Source organism: Lagenorhynchus albirostris, chromosome 6 (genome assembly GCF_949774975.1).
Source record: "Lagenorhynchus albirostris chromosome 6, mLagAlb1.1, whole genome shotgun sequence".
Classification (NCBI taxonomy): Eukaryota; Metazoa; Chordata; class Mammalia; order Artiodactyla; family Delphinidae; genus Lagenorhynchus; species Lagenorhynchus albirostris.
In genome coordinates, this window is record NC_083100.1 from 6,944,941 (window position 1) to 6,970,853 (window position 25,913).

At 52.0% G+C, this 25,913-nt stretch overlaps 1 protein-coding gene across 2 annotated transcripts in view; it reads right to left on the bottom strand.

Annotated features, from left to right (window-relative positions):
• The window catches only part of INPP5D (inositol polyphosphate-5-phosphatase D), a 133,653-nt gene that overhangs the window by 21,053 nt on the left and 86,687 nt on the right, over window positions 1-25,913 (bottom strand). For both annotated transcript variants that reach the window (XM_060151825.1, XM_060151823.1), the window contains exons 10-18: window positions 20,318-20,424; window positions 18,315-18,417; window positions 15,828-16,024; window positions 15,300-15,417; window positions 10,963-11,059; window positions 10,280-10,418; window positions 8,566-8,674; window positions 8,309-8,397; window positions 3,357-3,438 (exon numbers count right to left, since the gene is read on the bottom strand). In XM_060151825.1, the coding sequence (XP_060007808.1) occupies window positions 3,357-3,438; window positions 8,309-8,397; window positions 8,566-8,674; window positions 10,280-10,418; window positions 10,963-11,059; window positions 15,300-15,417; window positions 15,828-16,024; window positions 18,315-18,417; window positions 20,318-20,424 (1,041 nt within the window). The remainder of the gene's footprint in view (window positions 1-3,356; window positions 3,439-8,308; window positions 8,398-8,565; window positions 8,675-10,279; window positions 10,419-10,962; window positions 11,060-15,299; window positions 15,418-15,827; window positions 16,025-18,314; window positions 18,418-20,317; window positions 20,425-25,913) is intronic.

A 25,913-nucleotide genomic window follows, 5' to 3' on the forward strand; every position in this document is an offset into this window, starting at 1 on the left:
GGGGACAGTGGAGGTGCTGGGACTGGGGACAGTGGGGACGCTGGGACTGAGGATAGTGGGGTCACTGGGACTGGGAACAGTGGAGGTGCTAGGAACGGGGACAGTGGGGTTGCTGGGACTGGGGACAGTGGAAGCGCTGGGACTAGGGACAGTGGGGTCGCTGGGACTGGGGACAGTGGAAGTGCTGGGACTGGGGACAGTGGAAGCGCTGGGACTAGGGACAGTGGGGTCGCTGGGACTGGGGACAGTGGAAGTGCTGGGACTGGGGACAGTGGAGGTGCTGGGACTGGGGACAGTGGGGATGCTGGGACTGAGGATAGTGGGGTCGCTGGGACTGGGGACAGTGGAGGTGCTGGGACTGGGGATAGTGGGGTCGCTGGGACTGGGGACAGTGGAAGTGCTAGGACTGGGGACAGTGGGGATGCTGGGACTGGGGACAGTGGAAGTGCTAGGACTGGGGACAGTGGAGGTGCTGGGACTGGGGACAGTGGGGATGCTGGGACTGAGGATAGTGGGGTCGCTGGGACTGGGGACAGTGGAGGTGCTGGGAATGGGGACAGTGGGGTTGCTGGGACTGGGGACAGTGGAAGCGCTGGGACTAGGGACAGTGGGGTTGCTGGGACTGGGGACAGTAGAGGTGCTGGACTGGGGACAGTGGGGATGCTGGGACTGGGGACAGTGGGGTCGCTGGGACCGGGGACAGTGGAGGTGCTGGGACTGGGGACAGTGGGGTCGCTGGGACTGGGGATAGTGGAGGTGCCGGGACTGGGGACAGTGGGGATGCCGAGACTGGGGACAGTAGGGTTGCTGGGACTGGGGACAGTGGAGGTGCTGGGACTGGGGACAGTGAAGGTGCTGGGACTGGGGACAGTGGGGATGCTGGGACTGGGGACAGTGGAGGTGCTGGGACTGGGGACAGCGGGGACGCTGGGACTGAGGATAGTGGGGTCGCTGGGACTGGGAACAGTGGAGGTGCTAGGAACGGGGACAGTGGGGTTGCTGGGACTGGGGACAGTGGAAGCGCTGGGACTAGGGACAGTGGGGTCGCTGGGACTGGGGACAGTGGAAGTGCTGGGACTGGGGACAGTGGAAGCGCTGGGACTAGGGACAGTGGGGTCGCTGGGACTGGGAACAGTGGAAGTGCTGGGACTGGGGACAGTGGAGGTGCTGGGACTGGGGACAGTGGGGATGCTGGGACTGAGGATAGTGGGGTCGCTGGGACTGGGGACAGTGGAGGTGCTGGGAATGGGGACAGTGGGGTTGCTGGGACTGGGGACAGTGGAAGCGCTGGGACTAGGGACAGTGGGGTTGCTGGGACTGGGGACAGTGGGGATGCTGGGACTGGGGACAGTGGAGGTGCTGAGACTGGGCTAGAAAGAGAGCATGAAGCAAAGGGCCCAGGTGAAAAGCTTATCCAGGCAAGGAGGAGGGCATCCTTTCCCCAAGACAGGAGGCAAGGTGTAGGAGGGGCAGCAGTCTAAAGCATGCTTGGCCATTGGCAGGAAGAAATCAGTGAGGATCCGGTGCTGTGTGAAGCGGGAGATGACGGAGGAGCAGGGGTCAGGCTGAGTGAGGGGCTACAAGTTTGTGGTGGCAACAGAAGAGGAGAAGTTAAAGGGTGGACAAGCAGAGTTTTAAAAAATGTTCTTAAAAATACTTTAGATGTGTATTGACCGTGATAGCATTAGCGCTACAGTAACTGTGCCTGAAACCTGGGAGGTGGACTCCTACCTAGGTGGCCTCCCTATAACCACGCCCTGTGGGTCCACCCTCCCACAGTGAGTCTGGGCTTGGCCAGGTGACTTCCTTTAACCAACAGGACATTGGTAAATGTGTGGCAAGCAGAGACCTAAAAAGTACTTCCACAACCGGGACTGTCAGCTGGGAATCCCAGTACCAGGAAGCAGCAGCCTGAACTAGCCTGCTGGATGATATGCAAATATTAAGGTAGTTGTTACGCAGCAATAGATAACTGATACATGCTATTGATGTCACCACCATGAGACTCAAGCTCAAAGTTTACCCCCATTTCCTGAGCTCTGGACATTCACCCCCTTTTCTTTCCCAATTTTCTACCCACTCACAACTTATGAGACCCTCCTCCAGCATTCCATGAAATACTGTTAGCAAAATTCCTTACCTCTTCAAACCTTCCCTTCATGTTTCAAACCTGGCCCTTCCTGGAAGTCACTGCAGCCTCCCAGGTGAGGCCTGGCTTTCCTCCCCCTCGCTAATGCACAGCCCAGACAGGGAGCAGCTGTGTCCTCCTAGCTCCTCAATGCCACTTGCAGACGAGTCTCCTTCTTTCTAAAAACCTCCATGATAGGGTCGTTTTGAAAACCAGATTTAGGCTCAAAAAGCAGTAATGCCGCAAGCCACCACTTTCTCCTGAATTTCTGCAGAGGGTGGCTGGAAGGCAGACTTGACTGCAGAATTGGCAGGACTCGTGGAGCTGCAGGACGAGGGACAGAGGCAGCGCTGAGAGAGGACCGGGGTGATGGCCGGTGGCAGGAAGGGTCACAGGCCTGGAGAGTGCGGGTGTGGATGGGGTATGAGGAGGGGACATACAAGTGAGAAGGCTGAGTGCAGAGGGTGGGATGTGGGCCTTTGTAGGTTTTGAAGCAGAACAGTTCCTTGGCTGTGGGAGTGGGTTGCCCTTCCACGCATCTAAAGGGGAGTGGAGTCCCTCCTGGGCACAGAGCTCAGAGGCCAGGGGACTGAAGGGTGCGCGCCTTAAACTAGCCCAGCGTAGCTGCTGTGGTCCCTTCTGGGCAGCAGAAGGCATGCACAAAAGAAAGGAATGGAAACCAGTTCAACTTTATGGGACCTGAATTGAACGTGGGGATTTGAGGGTCCCCACAGAGGGTGGGAGCCAGGAAGGTGGCCACTGGGCAGCAGCAAAACCTCCAATCTGCGGGGGTGAAACGGGGCTGGATAACTTTTCCGTAATTATTTATTTTAATATTGCATCTTGTGTCTTTGTCATCAATTTACCCCGGTTTATCTTTAAATCTCCCCCAAACACTTGTGTGTAGTCATGATATGCATTCGGTTGAACCATATGAATTTCCAATAGTTAACGATTTCTGATCTATGAAAACACCACTTTTATATGGTTCAAACCTAACAGGCTCTTTTCAAAAAAATAAATCTAGATTTATTTTAAAAAGTGCTCCATAATTCAAATGTTTCCCAAACCAGAAGATATTCATTCTGTTGCAGCCCAAGATGGGACAGGATGCATCACCTTTTTAAGGTCACCTGACTGGGGAATGCAGGGAGTTCTCCCATTTTACAGATGCACAGACTGGAGTCCTTCAGTTTAGGGCAGTCAAACCTCTCAACTTGCCACTCACCGTAGGACTGACACACCACGTGCACCAGAGGGTAAGACTTCCAGAGGACTCGGTCACACCAGGAGGGCAAGTTGTACTTCATCTGCAAGTCAAAGTCAAAGCTTTGTAAAATGCCTGCTACTTTAAAAGATACACCGTAAAAGAAGAGATCGAGGCATTGCATCTGTAATCCTGGATTCATCTGCTGCTGGTTTTTGTAGGATTTCCCCAGAGGTGGCTTTAAACCCTTTCCGCCTGCCTTAAGTCCTGGCTCCACGGCCACGCCCCACACTTTCAGACACCTGGACTCCTGTTTTTTTTTTTTTTTTTTTTTTTTGCGGTACGCGGGCCTCTCACTGTTGTGGCCTCTCCCGCTGCGGAGTACAGGCTCCGGACGCGCAGGCTCAGCGGCCATGGCTCACGGGCCCAGCCGCTCCGCGGCATGTGGGATCTTCCCGGACCGGGGCACGAACCCGTGTCCCCTGCATTGGCAGGCGGATTCTCAACCACTGCACCACCAGGGAAGCCCTGGACTCCTGTTTTAGAATGAGATCGATTCACCTGGCTGTGCTTCCTTACCCTCCTCACTATTTCAGAATCTGTTGTATTTTTACATTCTCTTACTGTTTTTTTCTGACTCAGATGAACCCCTCTACCTGTACATTCAACCCAGCCACTCACTTTAATAACACACTCCCGCTACCCCCCACACCCATTCATCCACCTATATACTTACCATCCATCCACACACTCATTCACACATCCATCCATCCACTTACCTACCCGTCAACTCACACATCCATCCCTCATCTACCCACCCATCCACCCACCCATCCATCCACCCATCCACCCACCCATCCATCCACCCATCCACCCACCCATCCATCCATCCATCCATCCATCCATCCATCCATCCATCCACTTACCCATCCACATATCCATCCACCCCTCCACATACCCATCTAATCTTTCAAACAACATGTACTATGATGAGCCCTCTCCAAGCTACACTGTGAGCAAGTGTCCACTGGGTGTGACAGACGAGGCAAACTGGCAATGACAGCAACCCTCCTTAAGAATATCATTTTCCACTTAAGTTCTAGCTCTTTCTCCTCTGCCCACAAACATAAAAGTTCTCATCCCAAAAGAGCCTTCAGTTACTTTTCTCTTTTCTTCTTTTTGCCAATTTTCTTTCAGGAATGTTCTGTTTTCACTGCCTCTACTTCTGGACTGCCCATTTGCTCTTTTTTCACTTGAGGTACAACCTACATATAGTAAAGTGTAGTGATCTATACCGTAGGGCTTGAGGCTCTTCTACATTTGTATACGCCCACTTCACCACTACCCAGATCAAGATATAGAAAATGTCCATCATCCCAAAGGGTTCCCTCAGGCCCCTTCCTTGTCAATACTGCCTCCGAGAGGTAAACACTACTGGGGCCAAGGTCTCCATGGATTAACTTTGCCAACTCTTGAACTTATAAATGGACTCAGTATATATTCTTTTGCACTTGGCTTCTTTCAACCTTATTCACCCTGCTGCTTGTACAAGTTCTTTCATTTTATTGAGTAGTTGTATTCCATTGTACGTATACACCACATTGATCTATTCTAATATTGACGGAAATAGGATTGTTCCCAGTTTTTGGACATTATAAACAAAGCTGCTATAAACACTCTTGTATCTGTCGTTGGGTGAACAAATGCACTACTTTCCCTCAGGTATACAACGAAGTAGAATTGCTGAACAGGGTAGGTGCATGTTTAGATTTCATAGATGCTGCCAAACTGTTACTTCTTAACACTGCAGTTCTCAGCAGCGGCTGCTCCGGTGAATTACTGGTGGAACTTCACAAAGACCCAGAAATCAGGGCCCCACCCCTGGACCTGCTGCATCAGAACCTCTGGGGAGGGGGTCCAGGCACCTGTATTTCTGAAAAGATTCACCAGTGATTCACCTGCACACTCTTGGTAAAGAGCCACCCTTACCCTCCTGCGGTCTGGATTTCACCTCCAAGACTCGATGTCAACTGTTCTTTCAGTGTCCACTCAACCCCTGAACCCAAGTCCAGCTGCTTGTGCAAGGTTCCAGTGACCACACACGTTCTTCTTGACTCACATTCCATGCTGGTGACCCCTGATCCTGGCAAGTCTCTCAGCCCCGGCTTCTGTGATGCTGCGAGCTGCCTGCTGGGTCCTCCCACCACCTACACACATGGTTCTTCTGTCTCCTTTGTTGTCTCTGCTTCTTCCTCTTCTCTCTCAATGGAGACGACCCGCAAATCTGTCCACAGGTCTTCTATTTTCATCGTCCGTGTACTCCTTGGTGACCTCACCTACTCCCATGATCTGACAATCTTCTCTGTGCACACAACTCCCAAATCTACAACTCAGCCCTGGCATCAGTCTGGTGTTTTCAGCTGCCTTTTGGATGTTTTCTCTGGGATTTTCCAGTCGTGTTATACAGTAAATCTGAAAACAAGCTCTATTTTTCCCCTCCGAGCCAGTCCTGCCTTCTGATTTCACGGTTTCTATCAACGTCAATCAGATCTATCAACATATCCTGCTTTCCTCCTTTTCTTTCATTTTCACGGGCTCCCCCCACCCCCGCTTCGGGCCCAGTTATTTCTCAGCTGGAGCCTCCACACTGGCCTCCTCATTGGTCCCCTGCATCATCCTCATCCTTTACACTGACGCAGACCAGTCTTCTCTGTGTATCACTGTGACACTGCTAGCCCCTCAGCAGAACTTGCAGTGGCTTCCTGAAACAGGTGCCCATCAAACAGGTGAAGACGCTTTGCCTGGCATCAAGGACCCCCCTCTCTGCCACCTCAGGCCCCAGTTTCTTTCTCCTCATATTCAAATCCAACCAGACCATCCCTTCACTGCCTCCAAATGTACCCCCAGGGACTTGCCCTGAGGGTGCCTTTAAACCAGATGAGCCCAGGCACACAGCAGCCAGTGGGCACCTCACAAGGTATCCTGTCCCGGGTCTCAGCCTTGTCACAGCAGCAGTGCTGAGTCTGCTCTCCTCCTCTCAGTCTGTGTGTTTTTTTTTCTCTAACTCCTGCTTTCTTCTGGCATCTCCCCAACTCTTGGCCTTTCTCTCCCACTTCCATCCAGTCTCCCACGTGCCCCTGAGTCCAGGTCATGCCCAGAATGCTCTCTATTTCCCCAGGTCTCTAGTGGCCCCAGGGAAGCTCATCACTGCAGCACCGCTAACCCCCAGGACCCGGCATGGGGCTGGCTCCCCTGGGTTGGGCCCCAGAAGGGGATGGATGCCAGGATTTCCTGCCTTGGCATCTGCTCCGGCAATTCTTTCTACCTGAAGTGGATCAGGCCACCTCAGCCCTTGTCTTGTCGAAATCCAAGCACCCTCAGGCACCACAAGTGGCCCCTCTTCAGGAAGCCTCCCCGATCCTTCCCTGCCCTGATGGTCATTTCCCTCTGTGACCTCTCCTCACAGCATTGGGCACTGCATTATATTCTATCTCTGGTTAGTTAGTTGCGTATTTATCTTGTCTTGTCTTTCCTACTACGAACTCTCTGAGGGCAGACATCTGACTCATCTTTGATCTCCCACGACCTAGGACAGCGCCCAGCCCATCATAAGTCATCGATAAATATCTGTTGAACAAGAATGAAGGGATGCTTTTTTGCAGTTTCCGCAAACACTGTTTAGTGGAACACAAGTGGGCTCGTAAGATATTAATTGATATTTCATGACCAATTGAGTTTGGCACACGAATTTTCCCATAGAGAACCACATGCTCATAAACCTGTAAAGGCTCTGATAAGTCCTGCAGCAGAGAAGCTTGTGTAATGATGATTGACTTGGCAGATTAGCAAATATATTTGAGTACAGGACTTAAAAAAGAGACAAAATATACAAACAGCTCATACAGCCTAATACCAAAAAAGCAAACAACCAAATCAAAAAATGAGCAGAAGACCTGAACAGGCATCTCTCCAAAGAAGACATACGGATGGCCAACAGGTACATGAAAAGATGCTCAATATCACTAATTATTAGAGAAATGCAAATCAAAACTGCAGTGAGGTATCTCCTCACACTGGTCAGAATGGCCATCATCAAAAAGTCTACAAATAAATGCTGGAGAGGGTGTGGAGAAAAAGGAACCCTCCTACACTGTTGCTGGGAATGTAAACTGATACAGCCACTATGGAGAACAGTAATGGAGGTTCCTTAAAGAACTAAAAGGAGAGTTGCCATATCATCATGCAATCCCACTCCTGGGCAAATATCCGGAGAAAACTCTAATTCAAAAAGATACATGCAGGGCTTCCCTGGTGGCCCAGTGGTTGAGAATCTGCCTGCCAATGCAGGGGACACGGGTTCGAGCCCTGGTCTGGGAGGATCCCACATGCCGCGGAGCAACTAGGCCCGTGAGCCACAATTACTGAGCCTGTGCGTCTGGAGCCTGTGCTCCATAACAAGAGAGGCCGCGACAGTGAGAGGCCCGCGCACCGCGATGAAGAGTGGCCCCTGCTTGCCGCAACTAGAGAAAACCCTCGCACAGAAATGAAGACCCAACACAGCCATAAATAAATAAATAAATAAATTAAAAAAAAAAAAAAAGATACATGCATCCCAATGTTCCTAGCAGCACTATTTACAATAGCCAAGACATGGAAGCAACCTAAAGGTCCATCAGCAGATGAATGGATAAAGAAGATGTGGCACACACACACAAACACACACACGTGCGCGCACACACGTACACACGTGGACAGAAGCGTCATGAGGCAACTGCTTGCAGTGTGCATGTCTGGTTGCCCAGCCTCTCCTTAGGGGAGGGTTTTGCTCTGTGACACGATCAACATATGATTTCTAGTTTTCTTTCTTTTTTTGTTACCTAGTGGATGAGGGTGCTCTTCACTTCCCATTCACCTTTATGGGCGGGGTGAGGTGTGCCGGGGGGTGGAGACGGAGGGCAGGGAAGAGGACTCACCCCCGTGGCTTTCTGCTTAGTGTAGGCGTATTTGTCCCGAGTCAGTCTTTCAAAACGGTAAGTGGGAGCGAATGTGATTTCTTCCTCCTCTGCGACCAAACAAAACCACGGTTTCAGTTTTGATTTCCCGTGTTTCACGTCTGGCCAAGTTTCCCTCTTTTCCAGGCATAATCCTTCCCCCGGTGAGGATACTTGGGAAAAGGGGAGACAGAATGCTGGAGGGAGAGGGCCCGCGAGAGAAGGATGGCGGTTCTCACCGAAGTGCAAGAAAACCTTCTGCTCCTTTCTCTCCATGAGCAGCTGGTCATGGGCCAGGAGGTCTGCGTACTGCTGCTGCTTGATCTTCTGGATGATGGCTTCTGCCTCCTGGAGCAAAGACACGGCCAAGCCACTGGTGAGACAACCCTTTCACCAACGTGGTAAGAGGCATGTCGCCACCTCCCTGCCTGGCACGCCAGGACCCGAGTCCCCGAAGCTGCACTAGGCCCTGGTCCCAGGGACGCTGGGCTGGTGCTTATTTACACTCCACCGTTGTAAGAGGCACGTCGCCACCTCCCTGCCTGGCGCGCCAGGACCCGAGTCCCCGAAGCTGCACTAGGCCCTGGTCCCAGGGACGCTGGGCTGGTGCTTATTTACACTCCACCGTTTTATACGGACAACCCTGCAATCGTAGTGAAACATCAACTCAGTAACATAAGCTCCTGGCTATTCTAACTTGACAGAGGGATACTATTTTTGTGTACCGACTTCTAGCATCATTTTTATAAGGCTTCCCTAGATGGGTAGGTATGTCTCCCTGGCTGTCTGTTCTCTCTGTGAGACAGCCTGTTGTAAAGCCATGAAAGGATCTGAAACCCCAGCCCCCGAAGCTATGGGCACTGGGCCTCCGTGATCCGGGCTCGGACTCCGAGAGTCGGTGTGATATCGGTGGGGTGTGCCGTCCTTGGAATCCAGCTGTCCTCTCTCCTGAGACTTACGTCGCCTACGCTTTGGCGAATGCACCTGGCTGACCTCCTGGGGAGTGAATGGCCCCTTAAACTGTGAAGGGTCAGGATTTGTGCGGCCTCTGTCCACCCCTCTCCCTGCTCAGTCAGGAGGGAGAGAAGGAAAGTTCCCGAGGGGCACCCTGTGAGGGAGGGAGTGGCCGGGGAGGGGGAGGGGGGCACAGACGGGCCCTAAAAGCCGCTGTGGCAGCGACAGGCCGAGGAGGCCGAGGGATGTGGGAGGGCTGGGAAAACATCTGGGAGGGGAGTTCAATCCCAACTGGCAGAGGCCTGTAACCAACCCAAGGCCATTTTCTCAGGCCGCTTGTGCTCCAGGAGCCTCTCTCCCCTATAAAATCAGGTCTGTTTCTGCCGTCCCCTCTCCCCTCACAGACAGCAGTGCCAAAGTATTCCTGGTACACAAGGGGCAGACAGTTCTCCTCCCATGCCTGGCCTCTGCCCCATCTTTCAGGAGCAACCGAGTCTCGCTCCAGGCGTGTCCAGGGGCCATGCCTGCCCACTCCCTTCGCAGGGAATCTTTTGCCCTCCCTGAGTGAGCAAGGCCATCTGTGCCATGTGGCCCCTCTGACTGCTGCTCATTGGATGGGCATCCAACTTCAGGAATGCCTTCCTCAGGCTGCCCGGTGACCCATGATTTGGGGAGAAAATGGAGCTGGTCTCTGCAGACTTCAGCCTTTCCTGGGCATCTGGGACTGGCAAGTCGAGGGGCCACTGCTGGTTAGCTAGAGGACCAGAGCGGCAGACAGGTGGTGAGGTGGGGTGGCCAGGACAGTTATGTGGCAGGTAGGCGTGAGCAGAGACCAGCCGTAAAGAAAGGCAGGGGATCCGTAATGGGACCAGTGTCGAGTCCTGGAGGAGTAGCTGCCTTGGCCCAGCTCGGTCGTGTGTCTCCCTGACCCCCTGCCCTGAGCTAATGCAAGGAGCCTCTGTCCTGCGCATCCCCAGCCCCAGGAGGACGGCCCCTCACCCAGGTGGGCAGCTCCACGCGGTAGTTGAGATCCCCGAGCCAGAAGAGGTGGGTGAAGCGGTGAGTGATGTTAAAGGAGCTCAGCTTCTTGTCTCCCAGAGCCAGAAACCGGAGAATGTTCATATAGTTTTGGTTTCGCCTAATTAAACAAAAAAGCAGCCAGCTTAGCACAGGGGCATCAGTTCCCTGCTGCCCGTGCCAGGAAGTCAGAGGGGACACGTCGGGGAGTGAGACTGAAATCTCCAGCCCTGTGGCAGCAAACCACGCTTATGCAGCCCCTGGGCTGAACTGGGAACGCAGGGCGGGGCCCCGGGAGCATCCGCTCCGCAGGGACTCGGAATCATCAGTCTTCTAGATGGCCGTCTGCGTGGCTGGGCCACCAACAGGCAAAATGCCCATCTGTAAGGGCGCCCCGGATGAGGTTTTCCCTTGAGAAACGGAGTGTTGTTTAGGTGTCTGCTGGGTTAGCGACACGAGGAAACGTCTGTTCCGTCCTTTAGGCAAGATTCAGCCACACGTGGATGTAGCTGTACTTGCCTTTGATGAGAACACGGGAAAAGCCCTTAGAGACCGACCGGACAGGGTCCCAGCCGAGGGCTGAGCCGTCCTTATGGTGTTTAGGGTTTGAGGTCTGTCTGGGCAAATAACCCCAACCCCTGCTCCGGGGGCATGAGCTCCATTACCTGAGTTTCTTTTCACTTCCGGAAGTCAGGTGGCTGTTGACAAACCCCAAGGAGGTTCCATTGAACATGAACGATACCCCCACGGCTCCCTTGTTCCCTAAAGGGAGGGGGAGGGAGAAGTCAGAGCATCAAACAGGGAAAGCTGCCTAGTGGGGGGAAATCAAGGTGAAGCAACGTCATTCGTCGGGAGGGAGAGAGCCGCTGCGGGAAAGTGGAGGCCAAGGAAGAGAGCAGAACAGCTTCGTCTGGGGTGGGAGATGGGACAGGTGGTAGGGACTGGGGGGCGAGATTCCTCCAGGACAACAGGAAAATGGGATGAGCGGCCAGCAACCTTGGGGTTCTCAGCAGGGCTGAGGGAGGAGGCTACTGGTGTTAACTCATCCTGGCATCTCCCTCTAAGGGTGGGGGGGTGGGGTGTTAGTTTCTCCACATGCCCAAGCAGGACCATTAGAAGGAACCAGAAACCTTGAGAAGGAGATTCAGAAGGAGGAGACCAGGGCTGGGGGGCAGCGGGTGGTGACCAGCTAACTCCAGATTCCTGGAGAGACCAAAACCCACACTGAGACCAGTGGTCCTCAGAGTATGTTCCCCAAAACAGCATCAGCACCACCTGGGAACTTGCTAGGAGCACACGTCTCAGGCCCCGCCCTGGACCTACTGAATCAGAGCTTCAGAAGTGGGAGCCAGTAATCCATGTCTAGCAAGTCCTCTCTAGGACAGGGGTTAGGCAGACACTGACCCACCACAAGCTGAGAATGGTTTTTATGTTTTTAAACAGTTGGGGAAAAAATCAAAAGAAGAATATTTTGTGACACATTAAAATTGTATGAAATTCAAATTTCAGAGTCTATAACTAACGTCTTATTGGAACACAGTTATGCCCCTAGACAGAATCCAGTAATTATGACACAGACTGCATGACCTGCAAAGTTTGAAATATTTACTCTCTGGCCTTTTGGAGGAAAAGTCTGCCAACCCTGCTCTAGGTGGTTCTGACACATGCCGAAGTCTGGGAACCTGCTCCACCCATCACGGCATCTGTGAGCCGTACGTACTGAGCACTTGAGATGTACAGGTCCAGACTGAGATGTAAACGTGTAAAAGACACATCGGAATTGTAAGCCTCGGTAAGGAAGACAGACTGTAAAATATCTCACAAATTTTTATATTGAATACCTATTGAAATGGTAATATTTTGAACGTATGAGGCTTGATAAGATATATTATTAAAATCGACTTCCCTTGTTTCCTTTTCCTGTTTTGAATTTGGTACTCAAAATTTAAAACCACCCAGGTGGCTGACATTCTGTCTGGGCTGGGTAGCAAAAGGGCCCTGGAGATCACCCGGCTCTGCCCCTTGGGACTCAGGGGAGCCACAGCCCAGCCAGTGGCCGAGCCAGGCCAGGCCTCCTGCCCCCCCCCCCACTCCGCCGACCCCCACCCCGCCCTGCTCCCCTCGCCCCCAGGAGGACCCTCCTCTCAGCTTTCTCCCCACCCTGCGGTGCCGCCTGGATTTAAATCCCTGCCCACCACTTCCTTGTCACAGGGCCTCGGACAGGTTAGGGAACATCACTGTGGCCTCCAGAGCCCTGTCTGCGAATGGGGCTAATGACAGTCCCTGCCCACACAGGGCACCTGTATTAAGTAATAGCCGGAAAGCATGTAGCACACGGCCTTGCACAGGGTACAAGGTCTTAGCTCTCCAAGAGGTCTTAGATCTTCCGCCGGTCCGCCAGCATTCACTGAGCTCCTGCCCTGTGCTGACCATGGCTGGGAGCCGTTCTGGGGGAGGTAAGGAGGGAGACCAGCCCCAGGAGACGGGGGAGGGGAGGCGGGGGGGATTGGTACAGAGGAACTCCTCCACCTCCAAGCTGCCCTCCGACTGCCCAGGACTCCTGCCTCCTTCTCTGGCCTTGTCCCATCATCACCCACTAGAGCTGAGCCCAGGGACCACGGGGCTTTGGCTTCGCTGCTCCCCCTGCGTGGGACACCCCTCCCACGAGGACCCTTCCTCTGCCCTTGGACTTGGGTCCCAATGCCCCGCTGTCAGAGGCCCCTGGACCCGTCTCAGGTAGTACTCGGATCTGCTCTAGTCCCCGCCACACACGCTTTGCCGCCGCTCACTCCCGCAAGCGTCCCGCCGCCCGTCTGTCCGTGGGAGCAGGCCGCCGCGTGCGGTGGTCAGGAGCCCAGGCCCAGCGCCGTGCCGGGGGGCTGGGGGCACATTCGGCTCCGTCCCGGGAACCAGGGCTGGGGCAGCAGCCGGGGGGGGCCGGCCTTGTGTTGGGCGGTCGGAGCGCGTTGCAGGCTGGGGAAGGGCTGGTGGGAGGGGGCGGGCAGCCCAGGCAGCCGAGGATCGAGGACTGGAGGAGGTTCCTGGGCAGCAGAGGGCATGGGCTTCAGAGCAGGGCCGCTGCCACAGGAAGGAAGGGGGGCGGGTGGGCGTGGACGCGGGCAGCTTGCGGTCTGTCAGCAGAAAGGCTGAGAGGGCTTTTCACGTTCAACTGCAGCGGTTATTCTATTTCCTCTTACCTCTGGGGCTCTGTCCTGTCCTTGACACCAGCCACCAGAAACCGCTGGCCTCGCCCTCAGCTCCACCCACGGCCCCCGGGTGGGTGCACCTGCCCTCACGCACTCACCGTCACACACAGACTGACAGGCTGACACACACACAGTGACAGACTCACACACGCACACACTGACAGACTCACACAGACTAACAGACTCACACACACACAGTGGCAGACACAGACACACACAGACCGACAGACTCACTCACACACACAGACTCATACACACAGACTGACAGATTCACACACACACACACAGGCTGACAGACTCACACACACACAGTGACAGACTCACACACACACAGACATACACACAGACTGACAGACTCACACACACACACACAGTGACAGACACACACAGACTGATAGACACACACAGACTGATAGACTCATACAGACTGACAGACTCACACACACAGTGACAGACACAGACACACACAGACCGACAGACTGACACACTCACACACGCAGACTGACAGACTCACACAGACCGACAGACTCACACACGCACACACTGACAGACTCACACAGACTGACAGACTCACACACACACAGTGGCAGACACAGACACACACAGACCGACAGACTCACACACACACTCACTCACACACGCAGACTGACAGACTCACACAGACTGACAGATTCACACACACACAGTGACAGACTCACACACACACAGACTGACAGACACACACAGGCTGACAGACTCACTCACACACACAGACTCATACACACAGACTGACAGACTCACACACACACAGTGACAGACTCACACACACACAGACATACACACAGACTGACAGACTCACACAGACTGACAGACACACACAGACTGATAGACTCATACAGACTGACAGACTCACACACACACACAGACACACACAGACACACACACACAGACTCATACACACAGATTCACACACAGACACACACACAGTGACAGACTCACACACACACAGACACACACACAAACTGACAGACACACACACACACACAGACTCACACACACACACAGACAGATTCTCACACACACACAGACACACACACACACACACAAACTGACAGACTCACACACACAGACTGACAGATTCACACACACACACACATACACACACACACACACACACACACACACACTCACACTCACAGGCATGCAGCCCTCTGCTGTTTTCAGTTCTCTGAAGCACTGTGACTGGTCCCCACAGGCTCAGCTGATACCAGTGTTTCCACCTCCAACCTGAGTCTGTCTAGATCTAGACCAGGGATCATAACCTACAGTCTGTGGCCAAACTGAACCTACGACTTGCTCGTAAATACAGTTTTCTAGAACACGGCTGCGCTCATTCATGTTCCTGCTGTCTGTGGCTACTCTCTTGTGTCAGCAGCAGGGCTGAGGAGTTGCACATGGACTGAAGAGCCTAAAATACTTACTACCTGGCCCTTCACAGCATGTCTGTCAACCCCTGTCCTCGGTCCGTGACACTCAAGGTAAGGTCCGTGCGCTAGCAGTGCTGACATCACCTGGGAGCTCGTTGGAAACACAGAATGTCGGGCTCCTCCTGAGATGTACTGAGTCAGAACCCACGTTCTGCCAGACCCCCAGAAGCACTGGTGTAGACCCCAAGCACGTTTAGGCCAGGAGGACCGCCCACCCCAGGTGGGATGGACACGCGAGCGTCGGCTGGAGCGAGCTTACGTGGAACGCGGCCCCCCGCTCACCCACCCCCCTGCTCACCCCCCACTCCGCTCACCCACCCCCCCGCTCACCCAGCGTGTTGGCGATGCCCGTCTTCACGTTGTTGGTGCAGACATGGCTAATCCTGTTCTCGTGCTCCGGCTTGGCCAGCACCGCTATGCGGATGTTCCAGAGGGTGTGGATGGCGACCTGGCGGGGAGGACAAGGCTGTGACCCTGGGCCAGGACACAGTGCTTGACCCCAGAGCAAGAGATTCACACCCATCCCTCACCCCACGTGTGGGGCGCCCTGTCTGTAGTCCCTACACTTTGGGGGACTCCTAAGGATGCCTCACAGATGAGACAAAGGGTCTTGGAGATGAGAGCCGGCGCTGATGAGATTTCGATGAAGTAAAGATGACCTACAAGCTCAGGCAGGGAAGAGGGGGGACCCCAGTGATGAGCAGTGCTCACGGACCCCATTAATTTCTGGATACAGGTGCCCCTCTCTGGCCCTGGAAGCGGGGGGGCCCACTGAGCACATTCTTGCTTCTGAGATGCTCCTGGATTTGCCCAGCCCACTGCCCCAGAGTCCCACCCAGGACTGTGGCCACTGCTCACTGTTTTAAAAGTCATGCTGGTGATTTCTTGCAGGGAATGTTTGAGTATCTCCAGCCACTCCTTCTCTCCCAGGGGGTCCTCCTGGGTGCCGATCACGTAAATGTCATGGGGGATGTAATCAGCAGAGTCATCCCGCGTCTTTCCCTGCCCCTTGGAGAGAAACCAGGACGTGATCTTCTTGGGAGGGGGGGCGTTACCTTCAACAGCAAAACCCAACACCAAGTGAGTCAGAGGTACATCGGGAGAATTCAAAACAGACGTGGGGGGTGGGAGAGGTTCACACAGTCACTGGAAACCATTCAGTTCCCCCAGTGAAATATACCTTCAAGAACTAGGTACTATCATCCCCCAGGATGTAAGGGAGGGTGAGAACTCAGTTACTTTTAGTTTTTTTTTTTTTTAATACTGATGTTTTAGAGCAACGCCTTTTTTTTTTTTTTTTTTTTTTTGGTTGTGCTGCACAGCTTGCGGGATCTTAGTTCCCTGACCAGGGATTGAACCCGGGCCCTCAGCAGTGAAGGTGTGGGGTCCCAACCACTAGACTGCCAGGTAGTTCCCTCAGTTACATTTCTTTGTAAAGATAAAGTTAAGTTTCAAAACTAGAAACACCTGAAGATTCTGTAACTTGAACTAGTAGCACAAGATGTCACACACTGTCCTAGTCTCTGGGGCTTTAGTGATAACTGAGACACAGGCCTCGAGGAGTTCACATTCCATTGGTGGTGAGAGAACGCTGTAGGCTGACAAGTTTAGCACGGAGGCTTCTAGCCCATGGTTAGGAGACAACAGTGCCTTCACTGCACAAGAGAGATCTCAGCCGAAAACCAAGAGATGTGTGGGAGTTAGCCAGAGAAATGGAAGAGCACGGAGGCCCACCTAGTGCCATTTCAAAAGCTGAGCTGAAACAGCTCAATAAAGAAATGATGATAAAGATTTATTTCCCTCAAAATGCCCTTGGAGGTTGAGTAAACTTTTTTCTCAAAGAGATAACTTTCTTGGTTCACAAGTGCCGAGAAGCCAAGAACTGGAGTGACCTGACTGCCGCCGAGCTCTGCTCCCACTGTGGCTCAGGATGGGAGCACAAACCCTGGGGCCTGGTGGTCTCTGCTCGGGGAGACCCTCGCATGCTGCCCTGGTGAGGCAGGGCCCTGGCCAGCTCCTTCCATGCCGTGTGAAGGGCACCCCCTGCAGTTGTGCGCCTGGACGGCCTGAACCGTGCCCAGCCAAATCTAAGACGTCCAGGCTCGCAGAGGGAAAAACGGGAAGGGGCCGGTGCCCACGTGCATGAACCCCCAAGTGTGAGAGCTGAGGAAATCAGGTGGCCAGTAAGAAACACTGGTGGGGAGAGAAGGATACAGGAACTGGGCAAGAGTTCTACTTCAGCGCTGCCGTGGCCCCTGTAGTCTCTGGGCGTGAAGGTCTGGGGAGGCTGGGTCTGTTGGAATCGGGGTGGGCAGCTCTCCTGACTTCCCTCCTGGAACGCCAGCCCATCCTCCACCAAGCGACAGGCCAGGAGTCCCATGCTGCGTTTCTATTTCGGACTGACCCCTCCCCCTCCACGAAAGGCTTCTGCTCAGCCTCTTCCTCCCGGGGGGCTGCTGGGTGACACTGTGCTGCATTGTGAGGTGGTCCTGACTCTGCTCCAGACAAAAGTAGGCGAGACAGAGGCCCAGTCAAATTCAAATTTCAGATAAACAATGGATAATTTTTAGAATAAGTATGTCCCATGCAATAACTGTTTGTCTAAAATTTAAATTAACTAGACATTCTGTATCTACTTAATTTTTTAAAATTTCTAGCTGAATATTTACACCAAATAATTATTTAGTGTAATTCATATTAGTATAAAAATTTGTATTAGCATCTAAGTATATACTGTGTATGTTTGGTACAATGCATATTTGGTGTATATTTGCACTTACCTCTAGCCAAATAGTTATACTAAATAATTATCTAGTATAATTTATATTCAGTATAATATATTTATATATTTAGTATATGATATATACTTAGTATATATTAGTATGTAAATATATATAGTATATATATTTAGCATAATATATATTTAGTATGTATTTATTTCTAGCTAAACACCTATACTAAAAAATAATTTGTTGTTCATAGGAAATTCAAATTCAACTAGGCATCATCTCTCTTTCTCTTTCTTGCTCAATAAACCTGGCAGCCCAAATCAAAAAGGGAGTTCTTCCTTCCAGGACTGAAGCCCCTTGGCAAGCTGCCCCAGGCTGGCAGGTGCCCAAGAGCCTCTTCACCCATATATTCAGACTTTTCAGTTTCGACAAGCAACGTAACCCATTTCAGCTGCACTTGGGGTATGAGAATCCCAGGGCTTGTTTCTACCCCTGGTCTCAGGATGGGTACCCAGGTCTCGGGACTGGGGGTGGGGGGAGGCAGGCAAGGATGCTTGAGGCAGCAAAGCAGAACCCCAGGGGAGGTGCCTGGAGGCGGGGTGGCATGTGGACCCACCCATGTTCCAGGTGCCGATGAAGATGGTGATCATGTCGGGCTCCGGCTGCTCTGAGTGCTTGTTCTTCATCTGCTGGAGGAGCTGGCAGAAGCCTTCTCTCTTCTAGGGATTGAAGGGCAGACAGACTCAGACAGGCCTCTGCCTCCCTGCACATGATACTTTCAAAGGACTGGTCAGCTTCGAGAAAACTGAGGGGAGCGCAGATCAGTGTGGACTTCCAGGAGAGCCATCTGGAAATACGTGTCCGAGGTCTTAAGAGAGCGGCTTCTCTCTGACCCAGCCCTTCCACTGCAAGGACCTGACTAAGGAAAGAATCAGGGACTGTTCGAAGACCCGACTACATCGTGGGGACTGCAGCAGAAAATATTAGGAACCTTCGTGTCCGGTCTTAGGAGATGAATTACTAACTGTATTATGGGTTATCCATATGCTAGAAGACCACAGGTTTTAAAAATTGGGGGGCAGAAGTACTTCATCAACAAGGGTAGACGGTCAAGATACCTTGTTTAGTATGAAAAACCAGTTGACAAAACACTATGAACAGCACCACTGCATTTGTGTTAAAAAAACACAAACAAAAAACCATCCTGAAAGATAGAGTCCGAGGATTACTAGTGGTATAGGGCTGTTTCTATTTTAAACTTTTTGTTTATCTGTATACTTTTTCACTAATGAGAATTAGATTACTTACGTAATGGAAGAAAATTTAAATCAAAGAAACGAATTAAAAAGGAAAGAACACACAAAGGCTGTCGTAGCCTTCTTAACAGTCTTCGTTTAGTTGTCCTGGGTACACAGTAGGGCACAAAGTAGACGTGGCCCTCTCGTAGCTTACAGTCCAATAGGGCAGGGTGACCAAACAAGCATGCCCCCAAGGTTCAGGCTGCACCATATGAAATTACCAACGTTTGACAATTTCACATGATTCAATCTAATGGCAAATCCAAGTTCCCTCCGTAGAAAGCAGCTCACGAAGAACTGTGATGGCTGTCTTTACGGAAACCTGCTTTTAGTTACAAATGGCTCAATATTCAGCGCCTCATCCTTCTGAGCTTGCGGCAATGAGCGGAACTGGGTTTTGGACCTCTGCCCACGTGCCCAGCACGCTGCCCAGCCAGGTTTCTGCCTCCCCCCACCTGTCTGGCCCCCACTTCCTTGTTTTTCCCAGTTCCTTCTCTATCATTCCTCCCAGTCCTTTTCACCCTCTCAGCCAGTTCTGGGCACCCCTGGACCCCCCCATTGGCCTCCCAGCAGCCCACCCCTGCCAGACAGGTAGAAAGAGGTGGGTCCTGGCACTCGATGGGGCTGTCCCTGTGAGCCTATGATAGAAGCTCTGTCCCTCTGCCATGGTGCTGACACAGTCAGCCAACACCTCACGCGCTGGGAGCTCTCAGCTCTCAGTGCCCTGTCTCATCCGAGTCGTACACTGCAGGATAAACAGCAGGGCCGCAAGGGTGGGTTTCAGCCCCTTGTTGGCATGTCTGAAGTGAGGGATAAGGTCACAGAGACACTGTCTGTACAGAGGCCCACCACAACGCCCAGATCCCAAGTTTCTCCATCTGCCCACCCACCTCTTACTCCAGTAGCCAGGCCTGGCAGGGACTCTCACTTCTGCAGAGTGGGGCAAAGTGTAGAAATGGAGGGAGCGCTGGTTGAGACTCAGATCTAAATCTGGGGTGCCCCTGAGGGCCTCCGGGTGCATCCCGGGGAAGTTCAAAGCCCCCCAGTGGGGCTCAGGGCTAGTAAGACATGGATGATAAAGGGTGCACTCTCTCAGGGGCAGGCGTGGTAGCAAAGGGAGAGGATGGAGCTGTGATGCTTGAATCCCAGCTGGCCTGGAACGCACCCCCTCAGTTTCCTGCGCTTGGCTTTCCCAGGTGGGAAATGGGTTGTGAGAGCTGAGTGAGCCCATGGTACCGACTTCCAGGCACACAGCAAGCCTCAGAAATTGTGCGTCCCTCACTCCCCTCTTGGCCCATCTTAGTGGTTTGTCGTCACTTACTTTGGAGTCAGCAAAAACATATTCCTTCCGCAGGGTCTTCTCCTTCTCTGTTTCCACCAAAATCACCAACTTGTTCAGAAACTTCTGAGATTTGATGAGCTGCAGGACTGAAGAGGGAAGAAAGTTCATCTTTCTCATCATCACCCAATATGTAGAGCCTCCACTGCACTCTGGCACTTGACCATCAACAGTCCTGACTTTTCCGTGTCCAGGCTGAGCCCCAGATCTGTGCCTGGTCTCCCAGATCCTTGCTCCTCTTACAGGGAGGAGCTCATGGCTGGGAAGGGTGGTGCCTGGAACAGGAAGGGTGGCCTGGCCGGAGCAGAGACAGTGTGACTGTCCATCTTTCCAGCTCCCTCCCTCTCTTCCTTCCTTCTCTCTCTCTCTCCTCCTCCCTATCTCTTTTCCTTCCTTTCTCTTCCTCCCTTCCCTCTTGTGCTTTCGAATTTATATCTAAATGAAAAATTAAATATTTTCACTTCTATCAACGACTAAAAGACTCAAATTGTTCTACAAGATTTTTACGAACAATTGCACTCCCCAACCCCACCTCCCTCCAATGTCCAACTCCCTAGAGGCAACCACTATCAATTCTTTTAGTGGATTCTTTTGGAATTTTACTTCATGACTCTAAATACGATGCTTATATTGCTACTTCCTGGTGTTTCAGTCTTAGGTACTTCCTATTACACAGTGACTTCCCACTATAGAAGATGAAGGTTTAGCTCTCTTTCACATTTACAACCTGTTCCCCCACCTCACCATTCCCCTCCCCCTGCCAGTTCAGTCCCTCCATCATCCTTCTAATAATTATATCATCATTTTGGCCAGATACGCATTCAGTGTTTGTTATTATGGGAATGCTCTTGACAGACAAGCCCTGACGGCTTTCTCTTTCCTACACAACTTTCTGTTTTTCCTGGAGTTAATAATTGCCATATTTTTTTCAGTGGTCCTAACTCTCTCAGTTTGTAACTCTCTTTTCCGTGTGGTCAATCACTTTCATCAGTTTCATCATCCTGAGAGAGCCTCTCCCAGAGCCTCTGGGCCTCCTCTTCTCCAGACTGGTGACCTCTAGGCCTGATGCAGAGCCGTTACTTTAGGGCCTTCCTTCTCCATCATCTGGGAAATCCATTCACCTCTGTCTCTCTTGTACTGGATCCCATGTCATCCTCTTCCTCAGTTTATGCCTTCATTTTGGTAGAGCAACATCTCTAGTAGCTTTCCAAGAAAGAAGGGATGGGGTGATACATTTTTGGAAGCTTCGCATGTCTGAAAACTCTACCCTCACGCATCACTGACACAACTCTAAGTCAGGAATAATTCTCCTCAGGACTCTGGAGACCTTGCTCCATCCTTTCTAGTTTGCAGCATTGCTGCTGAGAAATAAAACATCATTCTGATCCATCTGTATGCAGAAGAGTTCACACGGCAAGCCTGACTGCTATCCTTGGAAAGTCGGCTTGAAGGTGGCCCTTGGTTGGCATCTAGGACCTTGGATTTGGGTAGGGTTCCCAGCATCCCCAGAACTAAGAGCAACTCACTGTGCCTGTGATGTTTGTACCAACAGTGTGGTTTACACTGAATATTTGTTTTCCTCCTGGGAGTCTGGGTGTGTACCAGGCAGAAGGTGCCTACATGACCAGCCTCCAGTAACATGCCGGGATTCTGAGTCTCTAACAAGCATCCCTGGTAGATGACATCTCACACGTGTTGTCACAACTCATCAAGGGAGGAATTAAGCACGTCCTGCGCGACCCCCACAGGGAAAGGACTTCTGGAAGCTTGTGCCTGGTCTCTCCTAGACTTCACCCCAGGCACATTTTCCCTTTGCTGACTGTGCTGTGTCCTTTCACTGTAATAAACCACAGCTATATGACTCTACACTGAGTCCTGGGAGTCCTCCTGGAGAATCACTCACTGTACCTGGACATGGTCTTGCGGACCCCTGACCCAGGCTATAATCTATCTTTTGCTTTGAAGATTTTAGGATCTTTTCTTATAATCCAGTGTTATGAGACTTTCCAACGTTGCATGTGCCTCAGAGTGTGCTGGACACTCGGTGGGCCATTTTCAGTCTGGAAACTGTTTAGTCCTGAGAACTTCTCTTGAATTGTTTCTTTAATGCTTTTTCTCACTGTTTCCCGGTCTTCTCTTACTGACTCTCATTATATTGGTATTGGACCTCCTGGACTGGTCTTCTAATTTTCAAAAATCCCTTCTCTCCTATGTCTCCTCACTTTGTCCTTTTGTTCTACCTTCTGGGAGCTTTCCTCAACTTTATCTTTCCACCCTTCCTTTGAGTTTTTATTTTTAAAATTTCTGAAAAAAGATTCTGCTATAATGTTTTTATTTTTCCTTACTAATCTCCTGTTCCCTTCCTTCTCCTTTTTCCTCATTTTTATTTTGTTCTCGGAGTGTTCCTTCAATAGCATTCTGTTCTTGTTTCCTGGTCCAATTTCTTTTAACTGTCATAATTTGTTTCCTGCACGTTTTTTGTCTTTTTTCCTTACTTCTGCCTTGAGTCTCATTGTTTCCTATTCCAGGCTTCTCTCCACTGTCTGGTGGTCCTTAGCTGTGCATCCCAACAGTGCCAGTGGGGGACTGTCCAGCAGGGTTTCTCCACTGGGTGGTCTCATGGGTTAACTTGTGGGGAAACTCTTCATGGCAGTGTCTTTAGATTTTTGTTCCTGGGCTGGTCATGTGGTCCAGGAAGAATCTTCCAACTGCCTGCCTGCAGGGTGTGGGTCTGGCTGGCAGCATCCCGAGCTGGGCAGGGGTGATGGCTGGCGTCTCAGCGTTCAGAAGTAACACTGGTGTCTCCCACTCCCTTACCTCCTCCAGAGAATGAACCTCAGGTCTTCTGCCTAATGTGTGAGGGGTAGCCACCAGCTGTGTGGCATGGACAGAGATCTGGTGGGTCTAACTCTTTTAAAAAGATTTTCATCCAATCCTGCTGTCCGTAACCCCAGCTTCACCCTCACTCCAGGGGCCCCGGTTGCTATTGACTCCTATGCCCTTTGTGGTTCTGTGGTATGTCAGGCGTCTCAACTTTCCCTATGCCATACTTAAAATTTAGCTTTTCTGGTTCCTATAAATTGGTTCTCATTATCCATCTGCTCTTCAGCATTCAGAATTGTGTTGCCATTACCTGCCCTCCTGTTTTCTCTGTCCCTGTCAGTTTTGCCTTTAGGAAGGGAACTGACAATCGTGTGTGTGTTCAGCCACCATCCTGAGCTGAAGTCTCACTCTGGGGAACTCGTGGGGGGCCCCTGCTCTCAGAAGTCCCCTCAGCCTTGTCAGAGGCAGTCACAGACTCCTACTGCTGCCAACTGGATGCCCAACTTCTCCAAATCTGCTGCTCTTAGGCTATGTCTCCCTCCCTCTGAATCTCTGGTTTTCCTTCTCTTTGTAGGACTGTGTGGCTGCCCCTGGGACGTGACATCTTGCTTGCTCAGAATTAGTATTATTAGTACTAATATTAGTGTCAGCAGCAGGGTCAGTAAGTGGCCCACTTGTTCCCATACTTAGTTACATAGAATCATTTCGGTTCCTCTTCCCTTGCCCCTCTCCATCTCCTCCATCAGCCGGTCTGAGCAGTTCTACCTCCACAACGTTCCCAATCTGCCTATCTTTCCCCATCTCAAGCCACCACCACCTCTTGCCGGCCACTGTCACAGCCCTTTAATTGGTCTCCCTGTCTCTGCTTGCCCCTGCCACCGTTTATTCTCAGCACAGCAGCCAGAGTTCATTTTAGAGGGGATCACACCATTCCCCTGCCTGAAACCTCCAAACAGCGGCTCACTGCACTTAGAACACACCCCGGGTCACCAAGGCCCGGTGATTTCTTCATCCTCTGAAGCCCCAGGCAGAGCCACCTCTGTGGTGTGAAGCTTCCCCGCACAGCCCCACACAGAGCTCCTCAGTCCTCCCCCAGGGCTAACCTCACATCTGATCCACATTCTAATACATGCGCACACGTCAGCTTTCCCTCCTGAACTGCAGGTTCTTTGAGGGAGGGCTATATAACTCAGGGCTGGCCCACGGAAGATGCTCAAAAGAAAAATGTGCATTGAATTAACTGACAAGAATGCACAGTGCTCCTCAGAATCCTGAGGACCATTTCTTTCAGTCCAGAAACCTCAAGTTTTTAGAGCCGTCAGGCACTCTCTGACAATCTCCTTACTCATTGTTGGTTTCTGTTTCATTTTGTCAAAGCTGGGTCCATTCCTTTCAGTTGTAGGTCAGACTCTGTGGCCGTTAAGAGGAAAGTATGGTTCTAAGCCCGTCACTTTCAACAGCCCTCCCCTGCTCACACCCTCAATAAGTCCCCAGCTCTCCTGCCCAAGTTGGCAGTGGACGGAGCGGTCCTGCCCCGGCACTGCGATTGAACTCTGCGTGAATATGACAGCTTGTCACACTCCAGTGTCTAGGGACTTCGCTTCCTGATCCGTCGTCCTCCTCACTGCTCGATTCTACCTTCCTCAAAGCTGCCTTGGAGGGATAATTGTATGATGATGGTGGTAGCAGCCAATTATTTGAGCATCTACTAGACGCTAGACACTGTGGACTTTGACGTTTACTTACTGAAGACTCACGGCAGCCCTACAGGATGCTGCTATACCTATTTGACAGAATAATAAACTGAGGACAGAGAGAGGGCACTAGACCAAGGTCACAAGTGGCTGACCTGGGACTCAGCGCTGGGCTTCTAACACCTCCCTGCGCTCCTAACACCACTCTTCTCCTTTCGGCACCCCATCTCCTGCACAGGGCTGGTCCCCAGAATTCCATCCCCCCTGCTGCCCTGAGAGTATCCCTTGGACCTTCGTGCCACAGCCCAGGTGGGACTCAGGAGCAGGAGGTTGCAGGACAGGGCAGGCCCCTGTGGGGCAGCCCCCATGGCCTCTACCTGGACACTTTGCCGTGGGGTCAGTGCTGCCTCTGGGCACATGGGATGTACTTTTACAGGCATTAGCTCGTCTACTCATGACAAGCCTATTATTCCCATTTCACAGATGAGAAAATGGAGGTACAGAGCAGTTAAGCAACTAGGCCAACATGATACAGCCAGCAAGTGTCAGAGCCTAGATTTGAACCTGGGACGTCTAGCCCCGGAGCCCACGTGTGCTCTTATCCTCTGTCCTGCTGTTCCCAGCATAGTGTCTGACATCGAGTTGGTGCTGAACACACAATCCCCTTCCCATCCTGCCTGGATGTCCAGCCCTAGGAGGTTCTAGGGGTGACGAGTGGGATCTGCAGGGCTTGGCTGTCAGGCCAAGTATCCACCATCTGAATAGACAGCTCAGGCCAGTGTTCTTGATGGGGCGAGGCTGTGGCTCGTGTCATGTACCCTAGAGTCCCCTGTGGGATGTGCTGTGACCTGCTCCCATTTGCCATCTCTGCTGGCGAGAGCTTCAGAGTGGGTGGTGGTGACCCAGGACAATATCTGAAGGCCACTCCAACTCATGGGCTAAATGACAGTGGGCAGACAGCATGGAAGCACAGCCCACGCTCCCTACAGGCATCTGCTTGGCAAGGCTAGAGCAGCGGGATTTTCCCAACTTTTCAACACCAGCCATCAGTCATGGTCTCC